Genomic DNA, 14796 nt, shown 5'->3' on the forward strand with positions numbered 1-14796 from the left:
AAGCCAGCCCCTGCCTGAATAAAGCCGTTATAAATATTATCTCAAAGAAATCCTTGGATTGAAAGACACATTTTTTTTTCTATTAAAATAGTTTTGTCTCCACAACAGGTCAGTGAGATAGTCCCCCAGCAGCCGAGAGTTGGTCCACATTTAAATCGGATAAAATGGAAAAACTAAACAGCCTCTAAAGGGATTCATTTTCATTTTGAAAGGACTACAACGCTACTAGACTTTAGTGTTCAGGCTTCATTGTGTGCCAGGTTAATAAAACAAACCATACGTCACGTGCGCATCATTCATAAGCTGCCGGCTGCAGGAAATAATGTAGCGCTTCATGGATATATAAGAAAGATTGCCCAGGGCCAAACCAAGCTCAGCATATTTAATGCGCCTGTGTGCATAGTTAGATCAGTGAGAGAGAGACTTGCAAACTTTTTTCACTCCCTCCCTCTTAGTCTCCCTCCTTCCTTGATGAATTATCAATGCTTTGAAGTAATCAGTATGCAGAGGCCCGATTCAAAGCTGGGATCACAGCCTGTTCCCTGCAGACACATGAAGGAGCAATTTCAGTCACTGACTTTTTGCTGCGTACTCTCCCATGTTGGAGCTGCAGCTCGGAACACGAGTGTGCATCCTAATCACGTTACACACCAAATGCTTACCAAAGTGGAGATTTTTCAAGCGAACAGACCTATTTTAGGGTGCAGGTGAATGGTTTTTCCTGTAGTTGCAGGGTTGTGTTTCACCTAGAATGCAGAGCATTTGTCACATTCGTTTCTTAAAATCTATAGCTGTGGCAGCCAAAAACCGTGTACGACATAAATTCAACCCAGAAAGCAACAAAAGCAATCTTGCCCGACCTCACTATAATGAACTGGATGATTAATTCCAAATAATCTGTGTTGGGAAATATAAATCAATTCTTGACTTTAGCATTTCTCTGCATATTGAGATGTTTGACTGTAATAAACAATAGATGCTGACATCTGGGACGGAGAATCTGCATTTTCTGTGTTTTCTAGATGAGTCTGAATGCACGACTAAGCTCAGCCAGTGAAGACAGAGTCTGGAACTTTGCTGTCAGAGTTTCATCTGCAGAAGTACAGGTGCAGCAAACATGACTGTTTGATTTAGCAAAGTGTCACACTGTCACAACACCAGCTGGGACAAAAATTAAAAGGAGAGGAAGTCAACCCTGAGTCAGAGCAACCTCTTGAAATGACAGCAGCAGGAGGCGTGCAGGAGGGGAACTCCAGTTCACTCCAGTTCCTCCTTCTCCCTCCTCCTGCAGAGAAAGCTCCAGGAGCCTCACTGTAGGCACTTTTACACCAAAATGAGCTTCCCTGCTCTGCTGGACAGAACTCCAACAACCCCTGGAGTTCCCACACTGCTCCACAACTGTGTTAGGGATAAAATCATAAAAGAATTAGTTTGTGTGAGGGAGAGTGTGATGATTCCCCACGCTGCTGTTTCCCATCTCACTGCTGTACAAGAACCATTAGGTGTTTGTATCTCATATAGCTGCTAAAAATTGATCCCTGAACCAATAAAATGACCAGTTTACACATGAAATTATATCTGGCTGTATCAGTTTTGCCAACTTTTTGAGATGTCTCCCTGAAATCAACTATTTCCTCAAACGAGCGGAGCCCTACTGCTGAGTCCTAACCTCATTGTTTAAGTTTCAAATGTAATTTAAAGTTAACATGCTCCATTTGCGGCGGCTGAATGGTGAAGCACAATAAGGCCAAATGCAATCAGATTCTTCCTCCTACTCGGTTTATAATGCTGCTACAAGGGACCTGTCCTCATCTGGATGATGTAATGTGTTTACTAAGGTTTGCAGCGCATCTATGGAGCGTTTTCCGGCCAGTGTGCATTAATGCTGCTCTGTGACGAATGTGGGTGCTCGTGAAGAGAAGCAGAGTATTGGCAGTAAGTTAAGATTCAGCTCTGAATAATGACGTGATTTACAAGCCCTGGTGCTCAAAGTTGCTCCGGATCGTGTTGGGGTGACAATTTAATGCATAGATAATAGGCATTATTTTAATTTTTTAAGCACCAAATGTGATCAGCACTTTCTTCCCTATTGTTCAACTTCACAGTCTCATTTATTTGCCGGGACGAGACCTCGGTGATTTATGGCAGGTTTGAGCTCGACAGCGGGAGGCTAGCTCCAACTGCGTGTTTAGAGGAGACGGGTCCTTCAGAAGGTGGCTGTTGGGCAAACTTTTATTTCTATGCTGCCTATAGGCTGTAACTTAAGCAATGGTGGTAGTAAAAGTGGTGCTGCTGAATAAACTCTACGCTTTCACACTCTGCAGTGTTGAACCATTTCCTGGAACACCTGTTCATTGTTTATTTCCTTCTTTAGGGACCCGGGACCCTCTCATTGGAAGAGAGACAAAGGACTCGCAGCACCGGGACCACATATTGAAATTGAACCTGGGAAAAGGCCATAAATATAACCCAGTAAATGAGACACGATGGTAGGTGAACTATGAAGGTGACAAACCCATTTATTGCACTGTAATTTAGTTGCTATGTTGGGTTTTAAAAGATCAGCATTTTTCCCCCCCAGCCTTATTTATGGAGGCTGTATACCTGTGCTGGCAGCGATATGTTCGAAAGCATGTCTCAACGTTCTAGACGGCGGTAAACATCAGCGTTGTGTTTACCGTCACGTTTATTCTGTCACCACCAATTTTCTTCCAATCTTTACAGAAATTGGCGAGAGTCCAAAACAATCCCTTAGAATGCACCAGGTTGTTTATTTAGACAACCAAAGATATCTGATATTTTGATTTTTGTGCAGCCCTTATTCAACATCTTTGTTTGTCTTGATGTACAGAGGGAACAGATCAGAAGAAAATGAGCTCTTTAGATGGAGACAACTCCAGTGAGGTGGTCATTATGTCACGTTATGATCGACGCTCTGCATGAACTCGCTGAGAAAAAAAAAAAAATCTGCCACCTTCCGTCATCACACACTTGTTAGCTTCTAAAATTATCTCCACAAATGGCCTGAAAGAACAAAGAGATGACTCACGCAGGCACTGCGGCAGGTCTCCTCTCCACGTTCCGTTCCCTGCGCAGGTGAGAACGGCGGGGAAGGAGCGCTCGTAGCCAGGTAGGCAGCTGTAGGTCACGCCGGTGCCCCACTCAAACACCGAGCCCTCCAGGACGGCGTTGGGTACGGGCGGGGGCGTGGCACACGTCACCACTGTGGAGAATAGTAAACAATGCTGGGTTTTATGACCTTCTACCACAGTTATTTCTCATTTTAGGATTTTGGCTGGGTGACAGCTGTGTAATAACATTCTGCCTGAATAAATTACTGCAGTGACAAGAATGCTGCCCTGTTAGCTTTTTATTAGATAAATGTCTTCTGATTGTATTATTTCTTTGTATATATTTATACGCTAACCACATTAAACAATAATGCATGAATGAAGAGAAACCAAATAAGAACGTATCCCTGCTTCATTGCATTCTGAAGCATTTGCCATATCCATGCTAATGTGGGGTCTTCTACACTGTCACTTTTTGAATTATCATTGGAGCTGCAGCGATAACCTTCCATTGACTGATTATAGTAATTTGCTGCAAAAGAAATTAACCTTAAGATTTGTTTGAATTATTTGCGCTCTACATAAGCAAAAGATGGGCATTAAAACGTGCATAAACTAAAATAAAGGCACCATCTGACAGCAGCATGCAATCAAACATTTCAGGCAAATTTGATAAACGTTTTGGTAAAATCTGGGTGAGCGTAGGGAAATATTTAGTAATTGCTACACATATTAAACATATAATGACAAAATACTGCAGTAGTCCTGGAAACTGCTCTGTGATGAAAAGATTTTTCTGCTCTTCATCTGTGTTTGCTGACAGAAAGGAGGGGACATCTTGTGCCGGTGAATGGCGTAAACTTTCTGCTCAACAATTGTAATGAATGAATACATAATAAAGATCAGAGTTTGTTCTGACACACTTAGAGACGAACCCATGGGGACGCAGATGAGATATGGGCTTTAACAATGTGAATAAGTTATAACACTTGTTTTATATCATTCCTATCTTCCCTTAACACCCCCCCGAGCCTCTTTCTTCCCTTTCGACATGCTCTCGCACGCTGAGAGCTCGTGCAAAGGTCTGCAAATCAAGACGGGCTACTTCCGACCCGCGCAGCTGTCTACTGGGGTGAGATGTTGACAAATTCTGTTACTTAAACTGTCGCGTCGAGAGCGCGGCTCCTGCCTCACGTTTTTTAGTGTTTTGGCAGCGCAACAGTGGAGTCATTTTAACTTACTAAAGGGAGGACACAAAATTACAGATGCAGTCATGTGGAGACAAAATCTGTGGACAGCTCATCCCTGGGCAAAGAGATGGTGGAGGGACACATTTGCTCTGGCTGCTTTTGTGGGCACCTTTGGAGACGCCGTGCCAGCTAAAACAGGGTGGACTAACACTTCCACGGGCTTGAATCGGACGCTTCCTGACTGTCTTTTCCCCACCAGGTGCAGTGATGTGGTTTTCCTCTGCAATCCCAGTACATCACTGGCCTAGACCGTATGTGGCGCTGCGGTGCCGACCTGCAATCTCGACCTAGTTAGCAGCCGATTGCGTAAAACCATGTTACGAGCTGTATCAACTCCACCACACTGGTCCCATCACACCTCTTATTTACGCCTCTAATCCACCAGTCTCAGGCGGGAGCTCACTGGTTTTGACATATTTATTTCTACAGTGTTCTGATAACACGTGGCGGCACTTGATTGACAACTATTGTGTTTTATATAACTGTAGTTGAAATTTATTAGATTTTTTTTTTTTTTTACACGTAAGGAAAATGTGGAGCAACCCACAGTGGGATATTAACACATCCTCAGGTGGAACCATCTTTTGTTCTTAGTTGGGAACAGATTCTGATTTCCATATGAACATTTCACCTCAGAAGGATATACACTTTAAATGTACTCCACAACAGGAAATAGGCCAAAAGACAGTAAAGGCTAAATCTATCAGATATTCTATTTGATTGCATAACCAAGTCCCCCGCCCCCTGCGTTTAAGATGAGAGACCATTTCATTTTAGCAGGTTTTCTTTCACGCAAATGAATTTGCAGAGAGGATTTGGGGTATGTTGATCAAATAGCTGCAAAAATCTTCATTTTGAAAAGCCCTCATTAAGTGGCCGGCTGTAAAAGAGAAAATGCATTTAGGTGTCGCCCTGGAATATGTGGTTTCCACGCAAATAAAGGATGGAGAATGTGTAAGCGTGTGTGTGCGAGTAGGCAAATTACCATGATTATTGCAGTAGGCCTACTAATCCCATAAGCAGTGCTTTAGAAATTACTTGATATAAAGGGGGAGAAAAAGGCATGGTTGGCAGGCAGAACTGAAAGGGAAGCAGAGAGTGTCCCATTTTTCTAAGTAGCTCTAAGCAGCATTAGTACATCTTAGCTGAACATGCCAAACCTGGGATTCAAACTGAATCTTTTCCGGCTGAGGCTTAGGATGTGTCATCAATTGTGTATGTGTAGGCACACCACACAAAAATTGCAGTGCTAACACTGACACGTAGAGAATGAGTGTAAAATTAAGCACACCGACGGCAGAGTCGGTAAAACCTCTGTCTTTCTGCGGATTTCCTCCCTTTGCCTTCCCTAATTGTGCCATCTATTTACTCTGCCTTTGCTGGAATACCCAGTGCACATAAATACCCCCGAAAAAACTGCTTCATCTTCAACTTTAACCCAATCCTGAGGGAAAAAAGGGGCAACTGACATCATGTTCAGAGACTTTTGGGTTTACGGACGGCAGTGAATAGAGGTTGATTAAAGAAAAAGTCATAACTCATTGAGACGGTCTTTTGTCTGCCCCAGATAGAGCAACCACCAATGAGATGAACATCAGCCGTCGACCATCTGGAGGCCTCTTTTCCACATGCACAAATATAGAGGACCCACTTGGTAATCAAACTTCGTTTGATATATTTACCACATGAGAGAAATCAGTATCACTGGAAATCTGATAGCAGACAAAAACAGGAGTGCAGGGAAGAGTTCCAAAGACTAATGAATACGGGTCAGGACAAACTGGAGGTACACGAGCATGTGTGTCTACGTATGCATGAGGAACTCAATGCCTCTTGAGGTTTGCGCATGTTTGTGCGTGTGTGAGAGAGAGAAAGAAAAAAGAAAGAAAGAGGGAGGCTAAGCTCCAGGGTTTCTCTCCTCTCCCCACCACCCCCATCGAGCAAAGCGGCATTGGGGGCTGAGTGCCTGAGCTGTTGCAGTAGCTGTCAAGGATTAGAGCTGGGAGGTTAGAAGCCTCGCGCTTTTAAACATGTGCAGGCTTGCCTACGCTGGCGCCCGCCTGCGTGCCCTTTTTCCCCATTTCGAAAGCCTACAGTGAAAGTTGTGTGGCCAGTGAGGAACTGCACAGTACCAGGCAACGGGGCACGTTAATAATGAAGGCCACCCATGAAACATTGCAAATCAGTGTCAGCTTGGATCTTGTAAACCTACAGGCTAGGTTCTGAGTGAGTAGGACCAGTTATTTATGAGCGGGGCTGAGGAAAGACGATGCCTACTTCTACGTTTGATGCCGTACAGCAGATAATTCTGTTATAACACTGTTTATAAGCTACGCTGGTATTTTCCCAACACCCTGCCTGTAACTACAGTGGTGTTCATCTACGGCATCCATTGTTTTACTTCTCTCACACGCCGTTTTTGCCCTCACTTGCTCATTTCTGCTAAACACAACGCTGTTGTTCCTTGTGGCAGCAGGGAGAACGGCCTCAGTGCAGTTCCTTAGCAACACTGAGCCATTTGCGCGACGGGCTCGTCTCTTTCCTGCCGTACTTTTCAACTGTGACATGTACGTTTGGGATTCAGCGGCACGTGGGCTAATCCGTGCCTCAATTCAAACCTCATAAATCAGAGACAAACATTTGTTGTGATGAAAAAAACAACTCATTAGGCGCCTATTATCCAGTTTCTGAGCTACTCTTGGATGTGTGTCAACAGAGCTGAAAGATGATGTGTGGTTAAAATGGCCTGGGGTCACACATCCTGAGCGCTACAGTACATACACCATACATATGTTTAGAAATTATGCATTCCATATTCTAGATAGGACCGATTCAAATTTGCATAATGTGTTTGTGTTTAGACTTCCCATCCTATTGTTCATGCTGTTATCAGCAGCCTGAAAACAATGCTATCTGATATTACGGGCAGCTTTGTGTCACCTTGTCGGCTAATCCGGTTAGATAGCGGAGGGTAAGCAAGCATGTTTTATTGTATGGGACAGTGTGTGAGCATGCCAAGGTTGTTATGGCGCACGCTGATGGTGATGAAGGTTGACTGTAGACTGCATTTTGTGTGTGTGTGTGTGTGTGTGATGTTGCCAGTGTGCACTTGGGGGTGGTTCTTACCCTGGCACGCTGGCAAGGTGCCACTCCAGGTGCTGTTGTTGGTGCAGGTCCTGGTGACAGCGTTGTCACCTCCCATCATCATGTACCCCGGCTGACACGTGAACGTCACATTGTGGCCCACGGTGAAGTCATCGCCGCCTCTCAATCCATTTGCTGGGATGCCGGGGTCGCCGCATGTGATCACTGTCAGTGGGGGTCAAACGAAATAACGAGCATTGAGACTCATTGTTGAAAAATGAAGAAACCAACAGAAGAAATACTGTAAATATATTTTGTAAGCTATGTCTATCACATCCAGCTGCCTAACACACAGCCTGATCAAAAAGTCAACAGGCATCAAAGGTAATTGGATGTAAAGCTCAAGGCTTGTATGAAGACCTTCAGTCCTCACCCAAGGTGAAGACAGTAACTGGACTCTAGGCTGCATCACAGGGTCGGTTAATTACCCATGTCACAGCCAGAACCACGTCAGCGTAATTACAAGAATGTTAAGATCTTGATCATTGTTGACCAGATTATGCGATTGCGGCCAAAAAGTCCTGAAGAAATCCGGCCTCTCCCCATCGATCTCGGTTTATCTCCCCGTGTTCGTTTTCCTTCCTCTTGCCAACAGTGCTCATTTAGCCGCCGACCCTGGTTGTGTATTTTGGTGGTTTTTCTGCTGCAGTAGCTGTATCAATATCAGCACGAACTACAACCAAAGGTGGAGGACTCCCCTGCAGGAGCTGAGCAGAGGTAACAGCTCTGTCTGATAGATGACATGGCTTATATAGCTATTTTTTATTCGTTTGACTTGGAGGAATTCCGCAGCACGGCCTTCTGATATGTTTCTGCAGCCTACATCCTGTAATCTACGCCTGAAGACTGGACTGTGCTGCAGCTGGCACTGAGGGATTTTGTTGTTTGTGTACGTCAGGCCTGCCTTTAATGGCAAATTTTGTGCAAGGACTTACTTGTCAACCCTATCTAATTTCATGGACTCCGCAGGCCATGTGGCCAGCGAGCTCTCCGAAAAAAACCCTGTTTTCCTTCAGTTGCAGACGGAAACATTCCGACTTCAGCACAAAATCTCGAAGAAGTTGCTGCGATTTAAAAAAAAAAAGTCCTACATATCTGATGTTGTGATGCCCTACACTCATTTAAAAATGTATACAGTAAAAGAAAACAATGTTGTGTAAATCAGATGAGTTATTCATGTGGATTGCAGAGTTTTAGGTGCTGTCACACTTTGAGGCCAAACCATAACTGAATCGCATCCTCTTGAATTAACCATGCTGTTGTGTCTCCCAGCGCATTAGCAGCTACAATGAACAAATGAGAGCTTCTAAAAGAATTCCACTGGAAACACGGAGAATTGTTTTTTTAGCAGGGAAATGAAACAGAAAAAGCAAGTGTGTGTGTAAATGTTTACATTTGTCTGACTTTTTGTGGGAGCGCGGAAAGAAAATCTCAGTCAGCGCGATAGCAAAAAAGCGCCCCGGGCTGTTGTGGCGGGCGCCGCAATATTTACATTCAGATCCCCTCTCAGCAAAACTGAATTTCCGAAAAGAGTTCAGCGGGTCAAGCTGGAAATCGCAGGAGGTCACGGTTGCAGGTTTTAGATATCAGATCTTTGTTTCTGCCTTACGGGATTTAAAAAAACCCACAAAACCCAAAAATCCTGGTATGTTTATACCTGTTATGAAGTTGCTGAATCGGGTATTTTCTGACATTTATTAAATCCACCCATCTGCCCCCTTCCAGTAAAACTAAAATCTGAATCGAAAGTATAGATCACGATCATGGTGACCACATCGTGCTCCTTTTTCCCCGTTTATTTCACGGCTTCATCTCATTGCAGAATTCCTTACATGCTCTATAAGTTAATTTATCGCCCATCGAGAGTATTCAGGGAAATAAAGGACTTTTCTAACTCCCCTTGAAAATGCAACCTGACTTTGCTCTGGTAACCCGCATGATCGATTAGCCATGAACCGTGAAAATGATTGCCTCCTTAATGAAAACACACCGAGCCAATCTTTAGCGGTGATGTCCCTGAGCTGACCAGCAAACCTAAAGTGGAACACCAGCATACACAAGGACTTCAGAAACTTTACTGATGAGCAGTCCGAAACTTGCGAAAAGAGGCAAGAAAGCTCTTCTGCCCTGCCGCATCTTCGATCATTATTATTCAATCCAATTTCCAATCTTTCCGTCTCCCTCCTTTCCTGCGTGTTTCTCTCCAGAGGCTCATTTGACGCCAAAATTGAAAATTATGCCCGATGCATTTATCTTTCCTTGTGATTCAATAACAGGCAAAAAGAATGACACAGAGGGAATATAGTTAATCTCATGGAGAAGAACAACGTGATTCTCTTTGATAGTCTTCCCAAAGCAAACTGAATATACAGCACGGCGGACTGACATACTTAATTACTGCAGGGCTCATTTGCCAAGATCCAGACAATAAAAACTGCCTGAAAGATTTTCACACAGAATCAGATGAAGTTGAAATTTGGGCTCTTCGTTTTGAACCAATCACAGCGCCTCCAACCAGAAGCCTTTAGAAATATAAGTTACATTTTTTCTTCAGGCTTTGCTGACTGCATCTTGCTGTTAATTTCATGTTCTCAGTGCAAAGAGCTTTACGACTGTGTTCTAATACCCGGGAGGCGTTCATATCTCTTTCTGTAGACGTGTATACAAAACTCACTTGTGCAGTTTGGAGCGGTGCCAGACCATGTTCCATTGGCCAGACACTGGCGTGTGATAGAGCCGGTGAGCAAGTATCCCTCCATGCACGAATACACGATGGAGTGGGAGAAAGTCGTGCCGTCCAGGCGAGAAATGCGTCCGTGAGTAGGTGCAGCCGGGTTACTACACTGCACCGCTGAAAGATGAGACAGAAGAGGGAGGAGGTGAAGGTCAAAGATGCAGAATAGCAATGGATTTTTTATTTTTCATATCAGCAATTCCCAGGATGAGGGTTTGGATCCCACAGAGTGGATCTGAATGACTTCTGAAGGTCTGCAAATGCCTCCAGGGCTTAGTGATGTAATCGTTCTCGTACTGATTTTCCGTACATCAATAAAAATCACTATTTTGCATTTGAATAGATGATTTGTAGTGTTGTTTTCCTATCTGTGTGGCTCAAATTATACAGACATGAGCAATGCTGACTTAATCCGTGATGGTGCCACATATACTGAATACAGCATAACAGTCAGTGTTATGAGGGGCTATTAAACGCAGATCAGACAGTGGCAAAAAATCCAAAACATGTCGAGGAATCATAGATTTCATTAAGTAGGAAGTGTTGAATTCCATGTAATTCCTTGCACATCTTACTTCCATGAGGTAATGAGGAATCTAAGAAATTGTTCTCTAACTTATGAAATAGTACAATTGTTCCTCAGTTGTTACATATTTGAGTCGCTGATGTTAATGAGTGATTAAAACATCCACATCCTTTTGTTAAACTGTGTTTGCCAAACATTGTTAGTTAGTAGATTGCGCTTTAGCCAAATTCAGTCCGATTGGATTTTACGAAATTCCCTTCTTCAAGTTCCATCTAATGATCTCCTCATAGGAGAAACTTCTAGCGTACCCACTTGTTGCTGCATTTGAATCTATTTGTGCAACAACAGTACTTGCTGTTCTAATGTCAGAATTAGTGCTCGACGTTATCTCGGCCTGTCTTTCAGTGCCTTTCCCAGGAGCCCAGACCGGTGAAACAGCCAACAGGATGTACTGAGAAACCTGGTTTTATCAGACTAGACCTGGGATGAAACATAATGAAGTCAGATGAGATCATTTGTAAAAATGTGCTTACAGGACAGCACACTGTGCCGCGGATTAAATATGATCACTTTCAATTTAAAGCACAAACTCAACCCAGGATGAGGCTTCGCTACCATAAATCGTATGGAAAATGCTGCACAACCCCAGAAGTGAGCAAAAATAGAGCGTAGTGTAGTGAGCTGACCTGCTGGCCTCATGCCAGTTCAGCATTTATATCAATGTGTCCAAAAACAGCTCAGGAATATTGACAAGAACAAGGATCAAATAAACAAACGCCAACTCAACTCTTTACATTTACATACTTCACACAACAACAACCAGCTTCTGTACTTGCCACTCATACATGGTTGCTTCACTTAACATGAGATAAATCAGCATTTTTCCCTGATGAGACAAAGGGGAAGATCAATTCCCTGCATTGTCTACTCTAATTCTCCAACAGCTTTGTTATCCGAGCTCTTCCAACAGGAAGTTGAACAGCTTGACACCCACACTCATCGATGGAGATGGGCACTATTGGTGCACACAAGCAGCACATGGGGAGTTTTACGAGCTCACGCTTGCTTTGTCTGCAAACTTGCAAAAAAAGCTCTCCAGCAGCTGTGGCACGTGCGCGCAGAGAGACGCAGCTTTCCATCATAAACAGGTGGCGCTGAAACTCATTTGGGGCAGCGAGCCCCCCCTCCCAGGTGAATAAAACAGGAGCTGAGCTGGGGGATGCAGAGATGGGGACTAGATTGGTTAAAAGCTAGTAAAGAAATGATGCGTGGGGAAAATGATTGGGAGAGAGAGCTGGAGAGAAAGGAGGAGTAGATGGGGCGGTGGACGAGGGTGAAGAGAAGAACATATTCAGGATGGGGGGAGAGAGAGAGAGAGGGAGAGAGAGAGAGAGAGAGAGAGAGGGAGAGAGAGAAGCAAACAGGAGAGGGTGACAGAAGAAGGAGAGGCAGGAATACGGGATGGAAAAGCATGAAACAAACAGGAGAGTTCGGATGGTCTGGCTCATGGGGAAATGGCACTGGCGCCGAGCCAGGCTGGTAGACGGCAGGTGGGGGAGAGCAGCAGGCGTCAAACACTCGCCTCAATATCCGGTTGACCCCGGGGTAATTCATGCAAGAAACTCCGCAATCTAATATCTTGGAAATCCATAGTGGTTCATTTATCAAGCTCCGAAAGAACGTCGCCTTAGGTGTTCACAAAAGATTCTTTTACTGGTTGAAAACACTAGATTAGGGCAACTCTAAATGTGTATGGAATTAATATGCTAATTAATTAATATCAATTATATATTTTACACCAAAAGTGATGCTATGTTGTTTATTAATATGGTTGCCTGGCAACAGGTTGGTTATGTAACTGGTTGTCGAGGAGCTTCCAGAGGGTTTTTCAGTGCAGAATATTTATGCCAACTCCTGAGGAAGTGCAGCACTGCTTATCAGCCTAAATAATCTAAAAACTTGGTAAGATACTTTTACATTTAGTCATTAAAGATGCGCTTTCATCTAAATATACTGTTATATTGGGTTTTAAATAATATTTATATGCCTGATGAAGGCAATCACAATGTGCTTTACAAATAATATAATGGAACTCATAGAAGCATGATTTACTTTTGTTCTATAGCAGTCTGAAAGGATAAGGATAAAAGACTTTATTGATCCCACATCGGGAAAATTGCATGTTACAGCGGGAGCCTGTGGTGTACGATACAGAAAAGTACTAAAAGAAAATAAATAAAAAGACTCTTATATTATGTACATTGCTATGTACATTGTACAGTATATACAGAAATTAAAAATTATGTACAGGAGGAGTGTCGGACAGTGTGAAGAAAAAAAATAAGGTGCAAAGATGTGCAAATAAGACATTCCAGAGGTAGGATGATTAGTTAGTGCAAATATGCCAACCCTGGGTTATTGGTGCTACAATTAAGTGTTGTGCATGTTGAACAATCTGACGGCAGTTGGGATGAATGAGCTGCGGTAACGCTCCCTTTTGCACCGTGGGTGTAACAGTCTGCTGCTGAAGGAGCTGCCTAAGGCCCCCACAGTCTCGCGTAGGGGCAAGTCAACAGGAAGATAAAATCACTGAGCCTTCAGGGGAACATCACAAAAACGGTGACCGTTTTCCCTTACGCTTGCAGAACGGCTGTCTCCCTGACCAGGTCCCGTTGGGGAAGCATATCCTCTCTGCAGAGCCGTACAGCGTGTGTCCCACTGCGCAGGTGAAGCGAACTTTGCTGCGCACTTTGAAGTTCCCCGCCTCTCGGGTCGCATGAGGCGGCGTGCCGGGATCCCCGCAGGTGTCCGCCGAGTCGCCTGCAACACAAGGCAACCAGAGCGGAGGCAGTGAGAGCAGAGAGGGAACGTGTTAGCAGCTGTAATTGGTCAGGTGTGTGTGTGTGTGTGTGTGTTCCCAGATGAGTTCATTTAAGTAGGCGAGCCATTGATCGACCACACAATGTTCCCATCAGGGGGACAGTACAGAGCACACTTGGGCTCAAACACACATCTTTTAAGCCCTCCAGCAACCAGCTATAAAACACATGACGCACCAACTTGGAGGAAGAAAACCTTCCGCTGTCCTAACTTCTGGTGCTTTCTGTCATAAATCTGGCAAGGGCGGCATTAAAAAGCAGCGAGCAGTTTGACCTCTGGAACCCACGTTGTTTTCATCCCTCCGAATTACCTCTGCGCTGCTCTTCTTTGCGCCTGCCTCGCACACCTGTCCCGCACATCTGTGAAACAACTCAGAAACGTCTCTCAGTTGATCATCCAGTGTGCCCATCGGGGCTGTTTTTAGTGCGTAAAAAAACAGGACGTGTTCTATATTTACGCCGAAGTAAACAAGAGCGCCGGCAGAAAAAGGCTGAAGCTGTCGGATGTATTGTGTGACGACAAACGGCTGAACAACACCATTAGGATGAAGTCGGAGGATCGGCATTAGTGGTGGATAGAGAGAGAGAAATGGGGGAAACGCAGAAAACACGCACCGAGCGCGGCTTCTCTGACAGACGTGGAACTGAAGGAGTGAAGGAAAGAGAAAGGAAATGAGTGACAGGCCACAGGCGGACGTGCTGGCTTTGGGCTGCCGTTATTTAAGCTGTGCACACACTCTGTACATCATTCCCAGTATGTCAGCAACGGCTCTGTCAACAAAAAGCAAATAGCTGCAGTAATACTGCACTTGTTGACAAAAGCCTTGGTGCCCAAACACTCATAACTTCGACATTCCTGCTGTACGCAAGTCAGACCTGCTGTCGCTTGGCTTCGTTAATGTGTCTCGATGTGTGTTGACGTTCAGATTTGTGCTCGGCACGTTTATGTCTGAAGTGTGTTTAGGCATGTTTGGCAAAATCTGTGTTTATAATTGCATTCAAGTGCATGTTGAGATTGTAATGTGCATTTTAACAGCAGCTGTTTAAACTTCATTAGCCTCTTTTACTTAGGTTAGGGAGATGAGCTTGGCATGCACCGTGACAGCTATAATCTCGTTAATTGCGCCGGCGATGGATTTGGTTTGAGTCTTAGCTAATGGGCGTTCACCAGGCTTCCTTTCTGAGGAAATAA

General features: G+C 44.2%; 1 protein-coding gene across 1 annotated transcript in view; it reads right to left on the bottom strand.

Annotated features, from left to right (window-relative positions):
• Positions 1-14796, bottom strand: part of LOC130533193 (CUB and sushi domain-containing protein 3-like) — a 139564-nt gene that overhangs the window by 17121 nt on the left and 107647 nt on the right. Inside the window, exons 57-60 of the mRNA XM_057046426.1 lie at positions 13363-13545; positions 10140-10316; positions 7448-7630; positions 3050-3223 (exon numbers count right to left, since the gene is read on the bottom strand). Coding sequence (XP_056902406.1) covers positions 3050-3223; positions 7448-7630; positions 10140-10316; positions 13363-13545 — 717 coding nt within the window. The remainder of the gene's footprint in view (positions 1-3049; positions 3224-7447; positions 7631-10139; positions 10317-13362; positions 13546-14796) is intronic.

Source organism: Takifugu flavidus, chromosome 10 (assembly GCF_003711565.1).
Source record: "Takifugu flavidus isolate HTHZ2018 chromosome 10, ASM371156v2, whole genome shotgun sequence".
Classification (NCBI taxonomy): Eukaryota; Metazoa; Chordata; class Actinopteri; order Tetraodontiformes; family Tetraodontidae; genus Takifugu; species Takifugu flavidus.